The 19,677-nt window shown below is 42.5% G+C and overlaps 1 protein-coding gene across 2 annotated transcripts in view; it reads left to right on the top strand.

Annotated features, from left to right (window-relative positions):
- The window catches only part of Shroom4 (shroom family member 4), a 209,228-nt gene that overhangs the window by 142,496 nt on the left and 47,055 nt on the right, over positions 1-19,677 (top strand). Inside the window, exons 1-3 of one of the 2 annotated variants that reach the window (XM_052750629.1) lie at positions 8,812-9,105; positions 14,084-14,218; positions 16,499-18,971. In XM_052750629.1, coding sequence (XP_052606589.1) covers positions 14,163-14,218; positions 16,499-18,971 — 2,529 coding nt within the window. In that variant the 5' untranslated portion in view covers positions 8,812-9,105; positions 14,084-14,162. Of the gene's footprint in view, positions 1-8,811; positions 9,106-14,083; positions 14,219-16,498; positions 18,972-19,677 lie in introns of those variants that run through there. The other variant, XM_052750606.1, reaches the window with a different exon arrangement.

The raw sequence follows: 19,677 nt of genomic DNA, 5'->3' as shown, positions 1-19,677 counted from the left end.
AAGAATGTATGAAGATAATACAATAAGACCTATGGTTGCTCACATTTACTCTCCTGTGTGTGTGTTTATGTTTTCTGTTGTATACAAAGTATACAGCAAATCTAGGCTCTATATATGAGAGAAACTACATGATATTTGTCTTTCTTTCACTTTCTAGTTTCATTCAGTTTATTTTCTCCCCTTTTCTGTTAGTCTTTTCCCTCCCCCAAATAGTCTCCCTCCTACTTTAATGTGTGTGTGTGTGTGTGTATGTGTGTGTGTGTGTATGTGTGTGTGTGTGTGTGTGTGTGTGTGTGTGTGTGTGTGTGTGTTAGTCTAGATTCCACATTTGACAATCTGATATTTGTCTTTCTGAATATGGCTTATTTACTTACTGTAGTGGTCTCAAGTTATATCTATGTCCCCACGATAAATGTTTATTCTCTTGATATCTAGTTTTCCCTGCACAATGAGGCTGATTTTCCTCTATGTTTGCTTTTGGCACTTCTGTCAAATCTCATGGATGCAGCTGCATGGGTTTACCTCTGCAACCTCTGTTTTATTATGTTAGTCGATTTATCTATTTCTGTGCAATGCTTTTGCTGTTTGTGTTACTAGATCTCTGAAGTGTGACTTGAACCAGGTATTGTAATAGCTTCAGCATTACCCTTTCTGCTCTGGCCTGCTCTGACTCATTGAGATCTTATAGGCCTCCATATGAATTTTAGGATATGTTTTTCTAGTTGTGTGAAGAGTGTCATTAGAATTTCAAAAGGAATTGCATTAAACTCTAGACAAGTTTGAGTAATATAGCCATTTTCACAATATTCCTCCTATCTTTCTGAGACTATTGTAAATGGGATTTTTTCCCTTTGATTTCTTTCTCAGAATGTTTTTTTGATGACTTACTGACAATCTACTAGTTTATTAGGATGGCACTTTGCTGAAATGATCATATCTTAGATTTTTTCTTATAGAATCTTTAAGGTCTCATAAATATAGTATAATTTGATCGGTAAACAGGGATAATTTGACTTCTTCCTTTCTTATTTATATCCCATTAATTTCTTTCTCTTGCCCATTTTGCACTAATATTTCAAGCATCTATACAGAATAAGAGTGGAGAGAGTGGGCATCCACCCTCTGTCTGCTCTCTCTCTCTCTCTCTCTCTCTCTCTCTCTCTCTCTCTCTCTCTCTCTCAGAAATGATTTCTGGTTTTCCTCACTTAGTATAATGTTGTCTATAGGTTTATTATATCTAGCCTTAATGTGTTGAGGTGTGTTTCTTCTATTTCTAGCTTCTTTAGGACTTTTATCATGAAGGAATATTAGACATTATTAGAGACCTTTTTTGTATCTTTTGAGATAATTTCACTTCTTCCTGTATTTGTTTGTTATAACATTTACTTAGGTATATTATCCTTATATCCCTGGTATACAACCAACCTGAGCCATGATATGTAGCTTTCAAGTATTTATTGAGAATTTTTGTGTCTGTGTTCATGATGGCACGTGGTCTATAGTTTTCTTTTTGTTGTTGTTGTTATGTTCTTATATTGCAGGAAAATGCTGGCTTCATAGAATACCTTCCTGTTTGGGGAAACAGCATTAGTATTCCTTAAAGGTTTTGTAAATCTGAAAAAGAGCAAGGAGTATACATGGGAGGGTTTGGAGAGAGAGAAGAAGGAAATGATGTCATTAAAATATCAAAAATAAAGAAATATTTTAAAAGTTCCAGAAATACAAAGTATCAGCAGTGTACCTATGCAGTCCTGGGGATTTTTGTTGTTATTTGAGATTCCTATAAGAAAGTAGACTTTTTTTTTCCAGACAGGATCTCACTATGTATCCCTGGTTGGTCTGAAGCTTAAGAAATTCCTGCCAAAGTATGTGCCATCATGGAGACCTAAGTTGGATCTTAAATGTTCTCATCACACATACACACGCGCGTGCGCGCACACACACACACACACACACTCTACCTGTGTTGTGTAATAAATGTATTAATGATCATAATTTACACATCACTTAATGCTTGCATATGTAAATCATCATGTATACCATAAATGTGTAAAAGCTATGTTTGTCTACTGAATTTTATAAAGCTGCAAAAAGAAAGAAAAATCACAGAAATGGTAAGCTTAATGAACTATAAGTTTATAAATACTTCAGACTGCAAAAATTCCCAGGAGTTTACACGGAATATGGTTCAGCCATGCGAGGCCTCCTAGGGAAGGCTCATATATGGAAATTGCTTGTCAGCCCATATGTCCCTCTGACAAAAACAGTTGTGACCCAGAAATTGCTTTTGTAGTTCTGAAACCTTCTTCATCATAGAAAAGTCCATTCCTACCCCCAGAGGCCAAGAACTTTTCAAGCAGCTGTTGTCTGTTATGTATTTAGCCCTGACAGCAGAAGGGAGGCTCTCAGCCTACCTTAGAGGGCACCATTCCACATCTGTCTAAGCAGCAGGAGCCAGGGACCATCAGCAGTACTTTGAACAGGAATTGGAATATTTGTTCCAGAATATATGGTCGAGTAAAGGCTCTCAAGCTTGAACATGCATACATGTACCACAATTACATTGAGAGCTTGTAGAAACATGGCTTAGTGCCCTCCTCCCAGTTCCTCATTCAGAAGTTCTGAAGTGGGGCCTCGGAAGCTTAAGAAACTCCTTTCTTAATTTATTATAGGTTTATTATTTATTTATAGGAATAAATTAAGAAAGAAATCGTTTCTGATACAATTCCAGGAGATGCTAATGCTAGTGTCTTAGAAAAACTTCTGAAAATTGCTGTTTATGGGGAAAACACTTTAGAAACTTGGCTAGAAGACTTATGTTCAAGACAGTCTAAGTCTCTTCTAAGTTTCTTCTTTTCTAAAGTAGTATTTATGAGGTCATTGTGAGGGTTTCATGTGGTCATGTTTATGAAAGTTCATTTTTGACTACAAATACCATATACAAGTATTAGCTGCTGGACAGCTGTGCACCTGGTCCTTGATGCAGACTTTCTGTATCTTCAACCCACTGAGCATGGCCCTGATAGTGACCTCAGTGTAATGCCTCATTTTTCTGTTGCTATGCCTCCTCTAAAATTTTCTCCTTATTCTTCCACCCATGATCTGATCTTACAGCAACTACCAGTTCTCAGTGCTAGAACCATTAGTAAAAACTTGTCAGATGATGTACCTGAGTAATAGGGCCAGTGCTTTGCATGTATGAGGCCCCCCAAATAAAATGGACCTGTGAAAGATAAAGTGGTTTTAATTTTTTGAATTTATTTATTTTACATCCCGACCACAGCCACTCCTCCTTCCTCTCCTCCTGGTCCATTCCCTCCCTATCCTCCAAATCACCCTTCATCCGTATTCACTCAGAAAGGGGCAAGCCTTCCATGGGCATCAGCAAAGCATGGCATCTCAAGCTGCCCTAAGACCAAGCTCCCCCTGTATTTAGGCTGGGTAAGGCAATCCAGCATGAGGAATAGGTTCCCAAGAGCTAGCCAAAGCACCAGGGACAGTCCCTACTCCCACTGCCAGGAGTCTGACAAATAGACTAAGCTGCACAGCTGTCACATATATGCAGAAGGCCTAGGTCAGTCCCATGTAGACTCCCTGGTTGTTGGTTCAGACTCTGTGAGTTCCCATGAGCCAGGCTAGCTGTTTCTGTGAGTTTTCTTGTGATGTTCCCTGACGCCCCTGGCTCCTACAATCCCTCCTCCCTCTCTTCAGCAGGACTCCCCGAGCTCAGACCAATATTTGGCCATGGGTCACTAGATGAAGGCTTTCCAATGACAACCAGGGTAGTCACTAATCTAATCATAGGGGATGGGCAGTTCAGGCTACATATCCATAATTGCTATGATTCTTAGCTGGGGTATCCTTGTAGTCTCATGGGAGTTTCCCTTGCATCAGGCTTCTACTCAACCCCATAGAGCCCCCCTTTCCAGTCATCTCTCTCAGCACTCTCCCCCTCCAACCTAGTCCCTCAAGTTCCCATGCTCATTCATCCCCAGTCCACCCAGGAAATCTCCTCTATTTCCCCTTACCAGGGAGATCCATGTGTCCCCACTTGGGCCTTCCTTGTTACCCCTAGCCTCTCTGGGTCTGTGGTTTGTAACCTGGTTATCCTTTACAGCTAATGTCTACTTATGAGTGAGTATATACCATATTTACCTTTCTGGGTCTGGGTTACCTCACTCAGGATGATTTTTTTCTAGTTCCATCCATTTGCCTGCAAATTCCATGATTTCATTGTTTTTAACAGCTGAGTAATACTCCATTGTGTAAATGTACCATATTTTCTTTATCCATTCTTCCATTGAGGGGCATCTAGGTTGTTTCCAGGTTCTGGCTATTACGCATAACACTGCTATGAACATAGTTGAGCAAATGTCCTTGTAGTATGATTGAGCATTCTTTGAGTATATGTCCAAGTTTGGTATAGCTGGGTCTTGTGGTAGATTGATTCCCAATTTTCTGAGAAATCACCATATTGATTTCCAAGTGGCTATACAAAGTTTGCACTCCCATCAGCAATGGAGGAATATTCCCCTTGCTCCACATCCTCTCTAGCATAAACTGTCATTTTGTGGTTTTGATCTTAGTCATTCTGACAGGTGTAAGGTAGACTCTCAGAATCATTTTGATATATATTTCCCTGATGGCTAAGGATGTTGAATATTTCAAGTGTTTCTCGGCCATTTGAGATTCTTCTGTTGAGAATTCTCTGTTTAGCACTGTACTCCACTTTTTAATCGGGTTATTTGATTTTTTTGATGTCTAGTTTCTTGAGTTCTTTATGAATTTTAGAGATCAGTCCTCTGCCAGATGTGGGGTTGTTGAAGATCTTTTCCCATTCTGTAGGCTGCTGTTTTGCCCTATTGACAGTGTCCTTTGCCTTACAGATGGTTTTCGGTTTCAGGAGGTCCCATTTATTAATTGTCGATCTTAGTGAATATGCTATTGGTACCCTGTTCAGGAAGTTCTCTCCTGTGCCAATACATTCAATACTATTCCCCAATTTCCCTTCTATCAGGTTCAGTGTAACTGGATTTGTGTTGAGGTCTTTGATCCACTTGGACTTGAGTTTTGTGCAGGGTGATAGGTAAGGATCTATTTGCATTCTTCTACTCACTGACATCCAATTATGCCAGCATTATTTGTTGAAGATGCTTTCTTTTCTCCATTGTATAGTTTTGGCTTCTTTGTCAAAAACCAAATGCCCATAGGTGTGTGGATTTATGTCTGAACACAGTGGAATAAGCCTAGTTACAAAACAACAATAGAAACCACAAAAATATACATTGTCATGGAGATTGAACAATATCCTACTGAATAGTGAATGGATAATTGAAGAAATAACAAAGAAATTTAAAATTTACTACAGTTGAATGAAAAATGTAAATACAACACACTCAGATATACAGGATACAATGAAGATAGTCCTAAGCAGAAAGTGTGTGGGAAAACTGCAGTTGGGATGTATTGTATGAGAGAAGAATTTTTTAAAAATCTGAGAGAACCCAAATAAACAACTTTATGACAATAGCTGAACAATGTTGTCTAGACATGTCAGGGCAGTCATACACATGATTTCACAGGAGCACAAGACCTGTGCAAGATCAAACCAGCCAAAAGTATAGCATGGATGTGCGAGGAGGCAACAAATTTCCACCTCTAGGTAAAGAGCTATTTGCAATTGTTGGCTGCTGGGAGAGAATAAATTTTCTTTAGGGATGTAGCCCCTAAGATGCTATCCCATGCCCCAGTAGGTGGTCCTACCTCCATACATATATGGGCAGCACCAAGTGGGCTCAGTGGGTTTGAAAAAAAAGAGCACATGAAATTTAGAGGGAATAATAATGGTGGGTAGAAAGGGGGAGGAATTGGAGGAGAAGGAATGGAGAATGGGTGATGTATATGATCACAGCATATTATATACATGTTGGATATTTTCAAACAATAAAAAGAATTTTGAAAAATTAAATTGTACACCACACACACACACACACACACACACACACACACACACACACACACACTCTTGTATTCCCCCATTTGATTGAGTCTTTAATAATAAAGGGTATCTGGATCACCAGGCTCCAATGTCCCCCAGCCAGCTATCTAGTAGGGAAAGGTGTTCAGAGCTCTGTGTCCCTCCATTGTGACCAAGGCTTTCCCCTTCTCTGCCAGATAAACAAGCCATGTATTGTTCTGCACTGCCCTGACCCCCCTCCACCAATCTGTAGGCTTCTCTTCCTGCCTAGTGGGTCAGGATATGCTTGGGCTTCTTCATGTGTAGAAGGTGGAATGTACTATTTGTGGGGTGGCTAAAAGAGCCACAGAAAGTAAACAGAGCTAATCAAGGTCACTCTTTTGTGCTTCTCCTTATCCAAACACTTTCAGAAGAGGAAAGAGTCCACATTGCATTAGGACCCAGACCACAATCCCAAATAATAGGGGTCACATTTTCTTCTTGCCCTGGGTGGGAAAGAGCCATGGTTCCCTTTTTGATTGTCATCTCCTATCCACTGTCTTTAAAGGGGTTTACTGAACCAAAAACAAAGGCAGGAGGTGCTGTAAAAATATATTGACTCCACAGCTGACTAGGGTAGCTGGAGATTAGCTCCTTCCAGAATTATTCTGTTTCCCTCCCCTCACAACCATCTTTAAAAGGACTCTTTGGGGAAACATCTTCTGAATGATCTGCCACTTCTCTCTGCACATATCTACTATCCTCCTACCCCAGGCTGAGTTCTTGTCTTCTCAGTTCTTAAAAATAGAAGTGCCTTGCTCCAAGCACAGGAGATAATATCATATTATCGGCTACTCTATTCAGCTAAGCAACCATTATCGCTCACCATTTTCTATAACCTCTAGAAAATTCCAAACTGTCCAACTATTGCTTAAGTTCTTATCTTACCTTCCCTTGCCCAAGGATTTCTCTGCCTATGTGCCCACCTGCTAATCATCTCATCTGGGGACTATCCAACCTTCCTATCTTCACTGCCTCCCTACCTTAGCCAATGCCAAGAATATGCTTCTACCTTTACTCACCATCCTCAGCTTCAGCTGGCCTACCATAGACTCTGACTGTCGTCAAAATAGTTGCTCTTTATTTTGCTCAGACCTGGGGCTCAACAAGCATCATCAGATAAGCACTTGCATAGGCCAGCACTGCTAAATGAAAAGAGGAAGGTATTTGGCAACAGAAGAGAATGAAAGACTAGGCACCCAAGCCTGAGTATTAAAGTGAGAACAGATTATTTTTTTCCTTGCAATTTTTTCCCTTTGGAAGAGCAATTATTTGCCAGTATGCTGCTACTTATGTCGTTATCACAGGAGCAGGAACAGGATCACTCTAAAGCTCTGTAGAAAGTCATCGCCTTGTCCCTGTTCTAAATCCACTAAATCAGAGTCTGGCACCCCATGACCCATATGCCCAGTGAAGGTTGACAAGTGCTGATTGAGAGTCTGGCTTTGAGCCTTCTCTTAACTGAACCTTTCTCATCCATCCCTGTCTGGATTAAAACCGATTTTCATGCTACTAATAGCACTGTGTTCATTGTACTCTTTGGTTAAGCTTAATCTTAATAACACATGTATACCATTTGTGAAGTGCCTGCTGCATGCCAGCTGTACTTTATACACAAGGAATTTGAAATTCTGTGACATTCACTAGGCCAAGAAAGTCTATGTGAAGTGAAGTCAAGGTTTCAAGTCAGATCCATATTCCCTATAAACTTAGCCTTACAATAGTACTTTTATAAATTGATAAACTTCTGTGAGGTACAGAGGAATGCAAGAGGAAGGGACTAATTTCCCCTGAGAGGAAAGGCCCTAGCATACTTTTTGTCTTGAGGGAGCTTGCATAAGCCCTCATGGGGACCATAAATTACCGGAATTGAAGCCAGAGGCCAAGGGAAATTGTAGTAGAGATCAAGTTAATTATGACGGGAAAGCCCTAACTTGACATCCCTAAGAAAAATTAAATTCTGCTACCTGGGCCTGGGCTTAGGGGTATAACAAATTTGTAATAGAATGTTCTGGGTTCTGGTCAGCATACTGGTCAGTAAGGATATTAGTATGAACATTAGACTTGGATCTTCCACCTCTACACTATGTTATGCCATAGGTACAGGGATCACTCATGACAACTGAGTTCATGTTGATTTTTCACAGAAGGGATGTTTGCCAGAGTTGAGAGTAAATTAATGGCTGATCCAGGGATGCTCCCAAGGGCCACCATTCTAGCATTGCTCCTTTTCTGTCATTGGAGTGTTTGGTGTGAAATTGTTTTCTTTGGAAAGGAACAGATGCTCGGTTGCCTCTTGAAAGTGAAAGACTGGAATATTTGTAAACTTTTGTATCTCAGAAGGACCTTTACATTGAAAAATGTCTAAGTCAGTGGTCCCCAGCTTTATAGTACCATTTCTCTGGACCTGGAGGCTGCTAAGCCAGGCTGAGCTTTCCTTTCTTGGGGCCCTGAGGACCTGCGGAGATGGCTGGGTGGGGTCAACTCAGTCCAGGAAGTGCAGGAATTCTTTTAAGTGTATGCATCTGGGGTGTTTTTCTCTCTCACTTACGTGTATTTTTAAAAATTCTTTTTAGACACCCGCTTTATCTTTCCCAAACATCATTTCCTTGCTCCTTTCCTGAGTTCTAGCAGTGGCCAGGGGCCCAGCTTCCTTATTGGTCTCTGAGCTGTGGGTGGGATGGGCCAGGGCACTGAGGAGGTAGGAGTCAGGAACGGGCTGGGGGTGGGGGTAGGGAGTGTTGCTGCTGGAACTGCCTTTCCTCCTTCTCTTTGCCACTAGGGCGCTGGCTGGTTCCTGGAGTAGTGTCTTAATTCTTATCCAGCCCTTGACACTGGCTGACACTCCCTAAGGCTGTGGCCACAGAAAAACCCAAGCAGGCTGAGAGCTGTGGCTTGCCATCCACATGAACTGCTTGGATGACACTTAGGATCTTGGGCTGCTGGCCTCACACCCAGGGAGGTCTTAAGTGGAGGGCTGATGGTCCTCAGCTAAGAGAAGACACTGGAGTGGTTGATGTTGAGACTGTGAACTAGCTGGATACTCCAATCTCTCATAAGACACCTCTCCTCTCTGAGCAACTCCCATGGTAGGTACAGCCACAGTTTCCAGCTTTTTCCTCCTCCTGCTGTATTTCTTTGGTGTCTTGGTTTTGTTCCTAAGAAAGGCGTTTGATGATAATGAGTTATAGAATATGTTCAGTCATAGTGCCTACCAGCTTTAGGGAAAAGGATGAGAGTTCTAGTCATCCCTGTATTGGGGAGGGGCTGTATAATTGATGCCTGGGCTTGTCTTATACTACTTACCTCCCATCCTCCCCCTTCTCCACTGGAGGGGATATTTTTAGATCTAGAACCACCGAGACTTCCTTTTTCTTACTGTTTCTTGAGGTATGGTTATGTTAAGCCTTAGGTATGTAAACTTTATGAGACAGAACCCTTGGGGCAGAAGGGATCACATGGTATTCTAGAAAATGTTTGAAGACCTGTTTCATTTTGTCCTTCCAATTTATTACTCATATGCGAGTGTTTGTGTACCAAGGCATGCTTGTGGCAGTCAGAAGGCAACTTTGTGTCTTTGGCTCTCCCCTTCTACCTTTATGTGGGTTCTAGAGATTGAACTTAGGTTATCTGGCTTGTGTGACAAATGCTATCCTTACTGAACCACCTTGCTGGTCCCAGATCTGAGTTTTGATCCTAGTTCTAACCATAGATCTGCTTGCTAGCTAATGTGTTCCTGGCAAATAATTTCAGCTTTCTGTACCTCTCTTTCTTCATTGATGAAGTGGGGGCAATAATAGTTCTTACACATGACAATGAAGTGAGGATTAAACCAGCCAATACACATGAGGTACTTCATGCCTGACATAGCTTCAGTGTTCAGTAGAGGCTCCTGTTGTATTTTTTTTGTAAGTTTATAAGATGTCTGTATCAAGCACTATGCTAATCAATTCCACACATGGAACTGCATCATTTATACCAGACCATAGCTCATGAGAAATAGATGGTCATCATCCCATTTTACATACAAAGAATATATAAATATACAACTCAAGTTCCGGCGGTGTAGTAGAGTACTTGTCTAGCATACAAGCCCAGTCCCCTTGCCCCAAGTAATAATCTATACCTCAAAAAATGCCTTGGGCAAGGATACACGACTAGGGTTTGAATACAAGTATGGGCTGAGTCTAGGACAGTTCACAAATGATAGTAGACCAGGCACTGGGCTTATAGAGTGTTTCTTCTCTTTCTTAAACTAGGAATAATAGGACTCAGTCTGGCTCCGGTTTTCTCTGCTGAGATTTTCTTCCTCCCAGTCTTTCTTTTTTTTCTAGTGTCTCCAGAGTCCTCCCTCCCTTCCTCTATCTCCTCTGGGATTATTTCCTGGAGAAACTCTCGAGACCAAGGGGTCTTTATCAGTTACTGTTTGAAGTGTGGCAAGGGAGCAGTGTAGCAGAAACTTGACAGAAGTTTCTCAGGCACACTTGGTTGGAAGTGCCCTGAGCCATCTAAAAGGACAAGTTGAGCTAATAGCCAATATTGTACTCCATGGTATTTACTGACCACTTGGTAAATCACTGGACTATTTACAGGATGCTATGAGAATACTTCTTCTCATACCCACAATAGCGTAGGCAGGTGAGAATGCTGCTTCTGATTCCCGTAATAACCTAGCCAGATGAGAAGCACTTTTCCGTTTCTCAAGAAAACAGTAGCTCAGATGGCTTGATTCTTAGAGTCACACATGTAAAATGCTAGAGTTTTTCTTCTTATAGCTTACTGGCTTAATATAGTTAGTAGGACAAAGCTAATATACACGAAATGCTGATAAGCAATACAAAACAGCACATTATGATGGGCTAAATTATGAGGGCTACATTACTTAAGATAGGCTCCCTGGAGGAGATGACTCTAGCAGTACATATTTATTTACTTTAATTTGTACAATATCTAGAGTCTCATGTCCACAAAGATGCACAAGTTAACAACCATTAAGAATATCTCCTTTTTACTGCTATGGAAATGATAGTTCTGAGAAGTTGTCACTTGTTGACAGCAACAAAAGCTAGTAAGTGATAGAGTTGGGATTCAAACCAAAGCAGTCCAATCACTGGGATAAATTATACTAGAAAATGAACAACAGTAAAGCAGAGTTGGAAAAGAACAGAGCTAGCTACACAGTGTGGTTCGAGCAGGGAGATCAAGCTGTGGTGTGATACAGCTTATAAAGACTTTGAAAGTCTGATCCAGTTCATATTTGAAACAGGACAGAGTAAGAAATGGAGATTTAGTGGTAGAGAATTCCCATCCTATTCTGTTCTTATTTAACCTGGTAGGATCTAAAAGCCATAGATGGAAATAGAACAAGAATATGCTCGTTGGCAAGTGGACATAATACTTCAGACACACTGTTGAGGGCATGGACTAGAATTGAAAGGTAGTAGCAGTGGATTCTAGAAGAAGAATTGTGACTCTATAAGGGTAACAAAATGGAGGAGGGAGGGAGGAAAGTAGGGGAAGGATGGTAGATAGATGGAGGGGGCAAACAAGCCAATGATACCTCATAAAAGAATACTTAAGAGAACAAATAGTGGGTTACATAATTGGGAAGATCAATGCTAACTAGTTCATGTTTTGGACTCAGAAGAAGCTCAGAAATCCTGGATATGGAAAGAAGGACCCAAAATAGCATAGGCTTCCTCTTTCATACTACAGTCTCAGTACTTAGAAGCATCAGATATAATAGATGTATGCAGACCTAACACATTCCTCCAACTGGGAAACGCTTGGTAAGTACTTTTTAACCACATGACTGCTGGGTGAGAGTAGCAGCGAAGGTCTCCCAAAACCACAGCTTTGGGTGTGATATTCCAGCCAAGCACAGGGCAAGTGCTTTCTGGGTCCTTCAGCCTTCTTGCTGTGTACTCAGTGTTCCATGACAGAACAATGTGACGATAAGGATGGGGCCTCACCACAAATTTTAGCCACTACTGCTGATCTATAGCCCTGGTGTTTGACAAGTAACTTTCTCTGCCCTTCTTCCTATATCTTTCATTGTCCGTGTCTGGCCTATTATCACTCAGTCTTATGCCTCCAGCAAGGCCTGCTCCTCAGGACTACCCTTTTAGGCTTTGACCTTGTGCTGTCTGAATCTTTAGAATTTTTGCATTTCCAGAGAGGCTGCAATCCTCCCTCTTGACTCTGCCTGCCATTGCTCATGGGAGGAAGAGAATTTATTTATCCCACTGGATATCAAGCTTTCTGACAACAGGAGTTGTCTGTACCATCAGTGCCCAATATGGGCATATGAATAAATGAGTAAATAATCTATCATCTAAATATCTCTCCACTATCTACTTAATTAGTATTTGTTTGCCCCATGGTGTCATTCATCTGTCTAGCATCCACTGTATATTTCTATAAGCTTTCTCACAGTGTCTTCCCTTCTGACATTTGTTTGTCTGTCTGTCATCACTTCTTGTCTGTTGCATCTGCCTGGCCCTTCTGCACCCTCTCCCTGTATTCTCCCCCCTGCTCTCTCATCTATATGTCTTCCTTCTTCTGATTCTATCCCCCCCCCCAATCAGTCATCTCTTTATCTCCTAGTTCTACCACGTCCTGGGTTATCTTTCTGATGTGTAGGGGTGGCATCTGATCATGTGAAGTGTGCCAGTTGACATGAATGGTCTTGTATAAAAAAGCCAATGTAAGAGTTGCAGTTGTAGGCTTTAGCTCCAGACAGACCCTCTGGTTCTATTGGGGGCCTTCACCTCAGACCTGTTTCCAGTCATTTGCCCCAGTATGCTAAACAGCCAATCTCTTCTGTCACCCTAGCCTATCACCACTTTGTCCTTTTTCTCCTCACAAGTGTTTGGAATCTTTGCCATGACTTTGCCTGCAAGTTCAAGTATCTCACTAATGTGTGCCTGTGTCCATCTTAACCTTCAGTCTCTAGGGCCATTTTATGATACTTTATTTCAATTAGTTCTGTCTCTTTCATGAATCAGCACGCTCTCAGGGGTATACACTGTATTTGACTCATGGCTATACCCCCATAACTACATGTATTTTAGAAGGCATATAGTAAACATTCAATAAATACTTAGAGAATTAATGAAAATTTGACTGGCTCAAGCATCTCAACCACTTACCTCCTTTCGTAGAGAAAAATGGGAAGATTGGTCATATTAATATTATTCCCTCAAAGACAAGTGCAGGTAGGCTTGCTATTCATTGGTCAGCACCTCTTGTGTAGTTCACAAATATTATTGAGCATCTACTGTGTGTTTACCTGTAACTGGAGAGTTTCTCTCTGGGTCCCGCCAATCCCCTGCAGTCCTACAGCCCACTTATAAAATAATCACTCAGATGCTTATATTACTTATAAACTGTATGGCCTAATCGCTCAGGCTTCTTGCTATCTGTTCTTATATCTTAAATTAACCCATTTCTATTAATCTATAAGTTGCCACGTGGCTCATGGCTTACTGGTATCTTAACATCTGCTTCTCATCATGGCGGCTGGCAGCATCTCTCTGCCTCAGCCTTCCACTTCCCAGAATTCTCCTCTCTCTTTGTCCCACCTATACTTTGTCTGGCTACTGGCCAATCAGCATTTTATTTATCAATCAATCATAGTAACATTTACCATTAATGTATGTATTTGAATATGTTTTTGTTTGTTCACTTTGGTTTTTCAAAACAGAGTTTTCTGTATAACAGTCCTGGCTGTCCTGGAACTCTGTAGACCAGGCTGGCCTCAAACTCACAGAGATCTGCCTGGCTCTGCCTCCCAAGTACTCGGATTAAAGGTGTGTGCCACTATCGCCCAGCGATACTTGGATATGCTTATGAACAAAACATTTCCATTGAAGCTGACATTTTATGTCTCCAGGAATCATCCATTGGATGAAGGAAATTTGAGTAGGGGAGCTAAGGAGAACACTTAGATGTCTACATTAACTCCTTGGAAGATAATCTAGCTCATTGAATGGAAGGAGGGGGTAGAGACGGAAGTCACTTGGGAAGTGATTTCAGCACTGACTTCCTGGCTCTTTCTTGCTGTAGGAGAAACATCCCTGTCAGTAGACCGCACTCATGGCATGTGGCCAAGCTATTGGAGGGGTGCCCTGAAGCGGCCACCAACATGCATTTCCCTTCTGAAGCTTTCAGCTTGTCTTGGCATTCTGGTTGCAACACAAGGTAAGTTTGGAGGATGGACAGCCTCAAAGAAGGCTGGAGGTTGGACAGCCTGATCACTCTCCTCCCCTGATCATCTGCTGGATGTTTTAGAGCTGAAATGGTATAACAGAAAAATAGCATGGCTATCTAGAGTCCCTGGGCTCTTATCTAATTATATGACTAACAGGCCAGCACCATGACTTTGAGTCTGCATCTTTATTTCTTGATAGTGTTTCTTGAGGTGCCTCTTTTGAGTCACAAAAATAACCACTCTGCCCTGATTCTCATCCTATTTCACTAGTAGTCTTTCTCAGATTCTTTTCTTGATTCCTGTGGGAGGTGGTCTTCTCTATCTATAGTCACTCACTAGGAATCTCCTCTAGCATTCATTGGTTCTTTCGCAGAGCAGAAATCTCCAAAGCAGGGACCTCCCTAAGTCACAGGGTCTAGCTCAATGCAAGGAGCTTGGTATTGTCCATTTTTATTGAAATAACTATTCAAGGGACAAACCATTTGTTGTTTGGGTTTTTTTTTCTCCACAGTCAGAAAGCCAGCCAAAGTGTAGTCCTCGGCTACATTGTCCCTTCAATAATCAGATCCCCACTCTAAGAGTGGATTTTTGTTGTGGGGCTCAAGGAGGCTAAGGGGTGAGTTTTCCCTAATTTGTTTTTTTGGGTTTTTTTGTTTGTTTGTTTGTTTTGGGTTTTTTTTTTTTTTTTTTTTTTTTTTTTTTTTTTTTTTTTTTTTTTTGGTATTGGAAGCCAGGGACTCATGGCAGAGGCAGTTTTGTTCTAGAAGAATACACAGAAATATGTTCTAGATCTGGCTCCTGTGTGTGTGTGTGTGTGTGTGTGTGTGTGTGTGTGTGTGTTCTAGCAGAAAGGTGAATAGCAGATTCCCTTGTCAATAAGAAATGAATGTATTACTAGCTTAGAACCAAGTGGGCATGCAATGAGCAAGAATAAGGGGAGACTGCTCTGGAGGTCTCATGAGCTGTTGTTAACAGCTCAGCTGTGGCTTGCTTTCTGAGCTGTGGCCTTTCTGAGAGCAACCTGCAGCCTCTGAGATTCTAGTCAAAGAGAGTTAATGGCATGCATTTCTTGGCTCAGTCTGGCTATGTGTTTGGGAAATGGTACTTAACATTCAAAATTATGTCTCAGTCTTGGTCTTCCTGGAGTGCTTTTGCTGTTGGTAGATAAGGGAAGTATGGGTGAGCAAAGCCCACTCATAGATCATTCCTAGCAGTAGAAAGGACATTGATAACAATGACAACTGAGAGCAGCTACTGCCGTGTAGTAAGCCCTTGGTAGATGCCTGGGCTCTGACAAGGGCTCTTTGTTTCTTATCTGAGTTCATCTACACAGCAACACTAGCAGAGGGTTTACTATTTTTTTTCTCATTTGAAAGTGTTATCAGAGAGGAGCTAAGGACTTTAGATTGAGAAAGTCCTAGGTTCCAATTGCAGTTCAACTTCATCATCTTGCTGAAATAGTCAGTTTGCTTTACTTCATGAGTTATAAAATGAAGAAAATCATCTTATTTGGACTTCAAATAGAAGACTGTAAAAGGCCTCAGTAAATAATCAAAATTTTTATTATCAAGAAAAATAGTAGGTTCTGAGGATATAGCCCAATTAACAGAGCCCTTCCCTAGCATGTTCCAGGCCCTCAGTCCTACCACCAGCACTACAAATAAAGTAATATGGAATTTCCAGAATAAAAGAACATTTAAACTCCCTTCCTGACTGTGCCACTAATTAGAGTTTGTAAAAATTGTCTTCTCAAAGTCACTTCCCTCTGTGGAACTTGTTTCATTGACACTAGTGGCTTTCAAAAGTGTGATGAGGCCCAGTGGCCTGTTATAACAAGCCCCCCATGTGATTGGGATGCACACTCAGGGTTGAGAATCCCTGGTTTATGAAATGGTCTGGCTGAAGTCAAATCAGTCCCATAGGTCTCCTCTCTAAAGCTAATGTTTCCCACTGTCTCTCCTGGTAGAGAACCATACACTAACCCAACAATGACTACTCAGAAGCAACTTCAGACTCGCTGTTAGCAGTGACGTAGTGTGTGGTCCCCATGGCACTCCCCATTCTTTGGGGTGTTTGCTCATCGTTCCTCTGTATGAAATCCTGTCTCTCTTTTGTCGTGTTTCTGTGGCATCCCTGTGTCAGTCTTCTTTCCCTCTTTTCCCCCTTTGCCTCATTCTCCTTTCGTTTGTAACATGGGTGGCTCTGACTGGCCAAAGTAGGAACAGTGCCACCTGCTTAGCTAACTTATGCATGTCCCTTGTGTCTTACAGTGACGTGTGTGTGCAGTGGTGTCCCCTCTCCCGGCACTGCAGCACTGAGAAAAGCAGCTCGATTGGAAGCATGGAGAGCCTGGAACAACCAGGCCAAGCTACCTACGAGGGCCACCTCTTACCTATTGACCAGAACATGTACCCCAGCCAGCGTGACTCAGCCTACAGCTCCTTCTCAGCTAGCTCAAATGCCTCAGACTGTGCCCTTTCCCTTAGACCAGAGGAACCACCCTCCACAGACTGTGTCATGCCAGGCCCAGGGCCAACTAAAGCCACTGATGGCCGACCTAATGTATCTGAGACCTCAGGAAGTAGCCACAGTACCAGTGGGGACCATGTGACCTCCACTTCCCAGGAATCGTCCTGCCCAGAGGAGAGCCAGCACTCAGGACCTGCCAAGATGGTTCAAGGTCCACCAGAGCCTCCAGTGAGGCGGGACAGCCTTCAGGCCTCCAGAGCCCAAATCCTCAATGGAGAGCAGCGCCGTGCATCTGAACCTGTGGACTCCTTGCAACAGAAGGAGAAACAAGGCTTAGAGACAGTGCTGCCTACCAGGAACCCTAACCAGTTCTGCTGCATTAGTGGGCAAGACCAAGTGACAGATGAGGGCCACCAGAACTGTGAGCTCAGCCAGCCTTCTGAATCCAGTCAGGAGGACTCTGAGCATCTGCTGAGAGATGGCTCCTCCAAAGCTCTTGATTCCCCAAAAACCTATGACAAGGGTTCCAGCAGAGAGTTCAGCCTGCTCAAGGAGGCTCCAGCAGATTTGGCTAACACTGTGCCCTTTGGTGCCATTCCACACCTCCGAGGAACCACAGAGCATCGCCATAGTGCTCCTGAACAGCTCTTGGCGTCCCACCTGCAGCAGGTGCGCCTTGATTCCAGAGGCAGCAAGGGGATGGAGTTGCTAGCTGGGCAGGATGGGCACCAGTGGACTGTGTCCCCTTTGCATAACAACCCTAAGGGAAAGAAAACTCCCAGGGGAGACACTCAGGAGCAGCCTAGCAAAGAAAGGAAGACCAGGCCCATAGATGAAAAGCTGATGGGTTCAGTACACCAGAGCCAAAGTGGTCCCCCACTTGGAGAGGTTGATGGACACCCACCAGAACGGACTTACTTAGACCCCAACAGAGCAAACAGAACAGGCAGTGACTTGGCTAGCCAGCAGCCCTCTGCCGCTTGCTCCTCTATTCAACAAGCCAGAGAGTTCTTTTCAACCTCTAAAGTTACTGGTCACATGGAAGCAACTGAAGAAGGTGACAACAGTGAGCCCAAAGAATGTGGCCAATTGGGTGGTAGAAGAAGTGGAGGCCCCCGGGGCCGCTCCATCCAAAACCGGCGGAAGAGTGAGAGGTTTGCTACCAATCTTCGCAATGAAATTCAGAGGAGGAAAGCCCAGCTCCAGAAAAGTAAGGGACCATTGTCACAATTGTGTGACACTAAGGAGCCAGTGCAAGAGACACAAGAGTCTCCAGAAAGCCCTCCACCTTCTGCTTCTAACTCGGCTCTTCCGTCTTCATATAAAAAAGCTCCTAGCCCGGGAGACAAGCCCTTCAACAAAAGCATGATTCTCAGGGCTAGGTCTTCAGAATGCCTCAGCCAAGCCTCTGAGAGCTCCAAAGCTAGGGTAGGCTTAGAGGGAAGGATAAGCCCCGGCCAGAGGTCTGGCCAGTCTTCTTTGGGCCTGAACACCTGGTGGAAGGCATCTGATTCATCCTCCTTAGACACTGACAAAGCAAATGCTCCCCAGGGGGTCTGCGGAGGTCAGTGGAGATGGTCGCCTGAATATAGGCCACAGCCACTATCCACAGAAGGTCCTTCCAGCCCAGATGACAACAAGGAATTGAAGACATCTGCTGCTCAAGCTGGGGAGGAAGCCATCCTCTTGCCATTTGAAGACAGAAGAAAGTTCTTTGAAGAGAGCAGTAAATCTTTGTCCACATCTCATTTGCCAGGCTTAACCACTCATAGCAATAAGACTTTTACCCAAAGGCCTAAACCTGTAGACCAGAACTTCCAGTCAGTGAGCTATAGAGAACTGAGATGCCATCCCCTGGACCAATCATATCATTCCACAGACCAACCATACCATGCGGCAGACCAATCATATCATTCCATGTCACCACTTCAGTCAGAAACTCCCACTTACCCAGAATGCTTTGCTACCAAAGGCCTAGAAAATTCCCTGTGCTGTAAGCCACTGCACTGTGGGGATTTTGATTACCACAGGACCTGTTCGTATTCCTGCAATGTTCAGGGAACTGTAATGCATGATCCTTGCATTTATTGTTCTGGAGAAATCTGCCCTGCATTGCTAAAGAGAAATCTGTTGCCAAACTGCCTCAACTGCAGGTGCCACCACCACCAATGCATTCGGTGTACAGCTTGCTATCATAATCCTCAGCATAGTGCCCTTGAGGACAGCAGCCTGGCACCCAGCAATGCTTGGAAATCCAGGAAGGCAGCAATACAGGTGAGGACTTGGTTTGTGGGTGAGTGAAATTCATCATTCGAAAGGATAATTATAATTCATTACAATGATATAGCCCCTTCTCTACATTCAGCCACCAAAATTGCAATATACCTGTCCAGCTTTAGAGGTTGGGGAAAGTAATTTTTGCTCCTTAAAATGAACAGAACTGGAATTTGTTCTAAGTTTAAAATTAGTATCTGAGTGACCTTAAGCAAACCATGAACCAATTATAATTTGAAGTTACATAATTTTTAAAGGGAAAAATATATTCACTTATAAAACAGCTAGCACTAATAAAAATTCAAAGATAGACTCCACATAAAAGATAGAACATGTACCATTTGTCTTCTTGAGTCTGACTTATTTTGCTTGATGTAATATTTTTTTAGTTCTACCCATTTTTCTGCAAATGTCATGATTTATTCTTGTCTTTATGACTAAATAAAATTATATTATGTATAGTTTCCAAAGGGCTCTAAGTCTTACCACAGATACACTTGCACACCCATGGTTATCACTATAGTACTTAACATCAGTTAAGGAATAGAACCAGCCTAGATGTCCATCAACAGATGAATGGATAACATGGCTCTTCTGTTGGAAAAAAGGTGGAGAACTGTGTTTGCCAGTATGTATTCTCACAGAAGTTGAAGGGAACATGGCGTGGAAGTACATTAAGTAGCTTGCTATGGATTAGATTTACATG

The sequence above is a fragment of the Peromyscus californicus genome, unplaced genomic scaffold, assembly GCF_007827085.1.
Source record: "Peromyscus californicus insignis strain IS unplaced genomic scaffold, ASM782708v3 Scaffold_10__1_contigs__length_136768540, whole genome shotgun sequence".
Taxonomy (NCBI): domain Eukaryota; kingdom Metazoa; phylum Chordata; class Mammalia; order Rodentia; family Cricetidae; genus Peromyscus; species Peromyscus californicus.
This window is presented reverse-complemented; position numbering and strand designations above follow the sequence as displayed.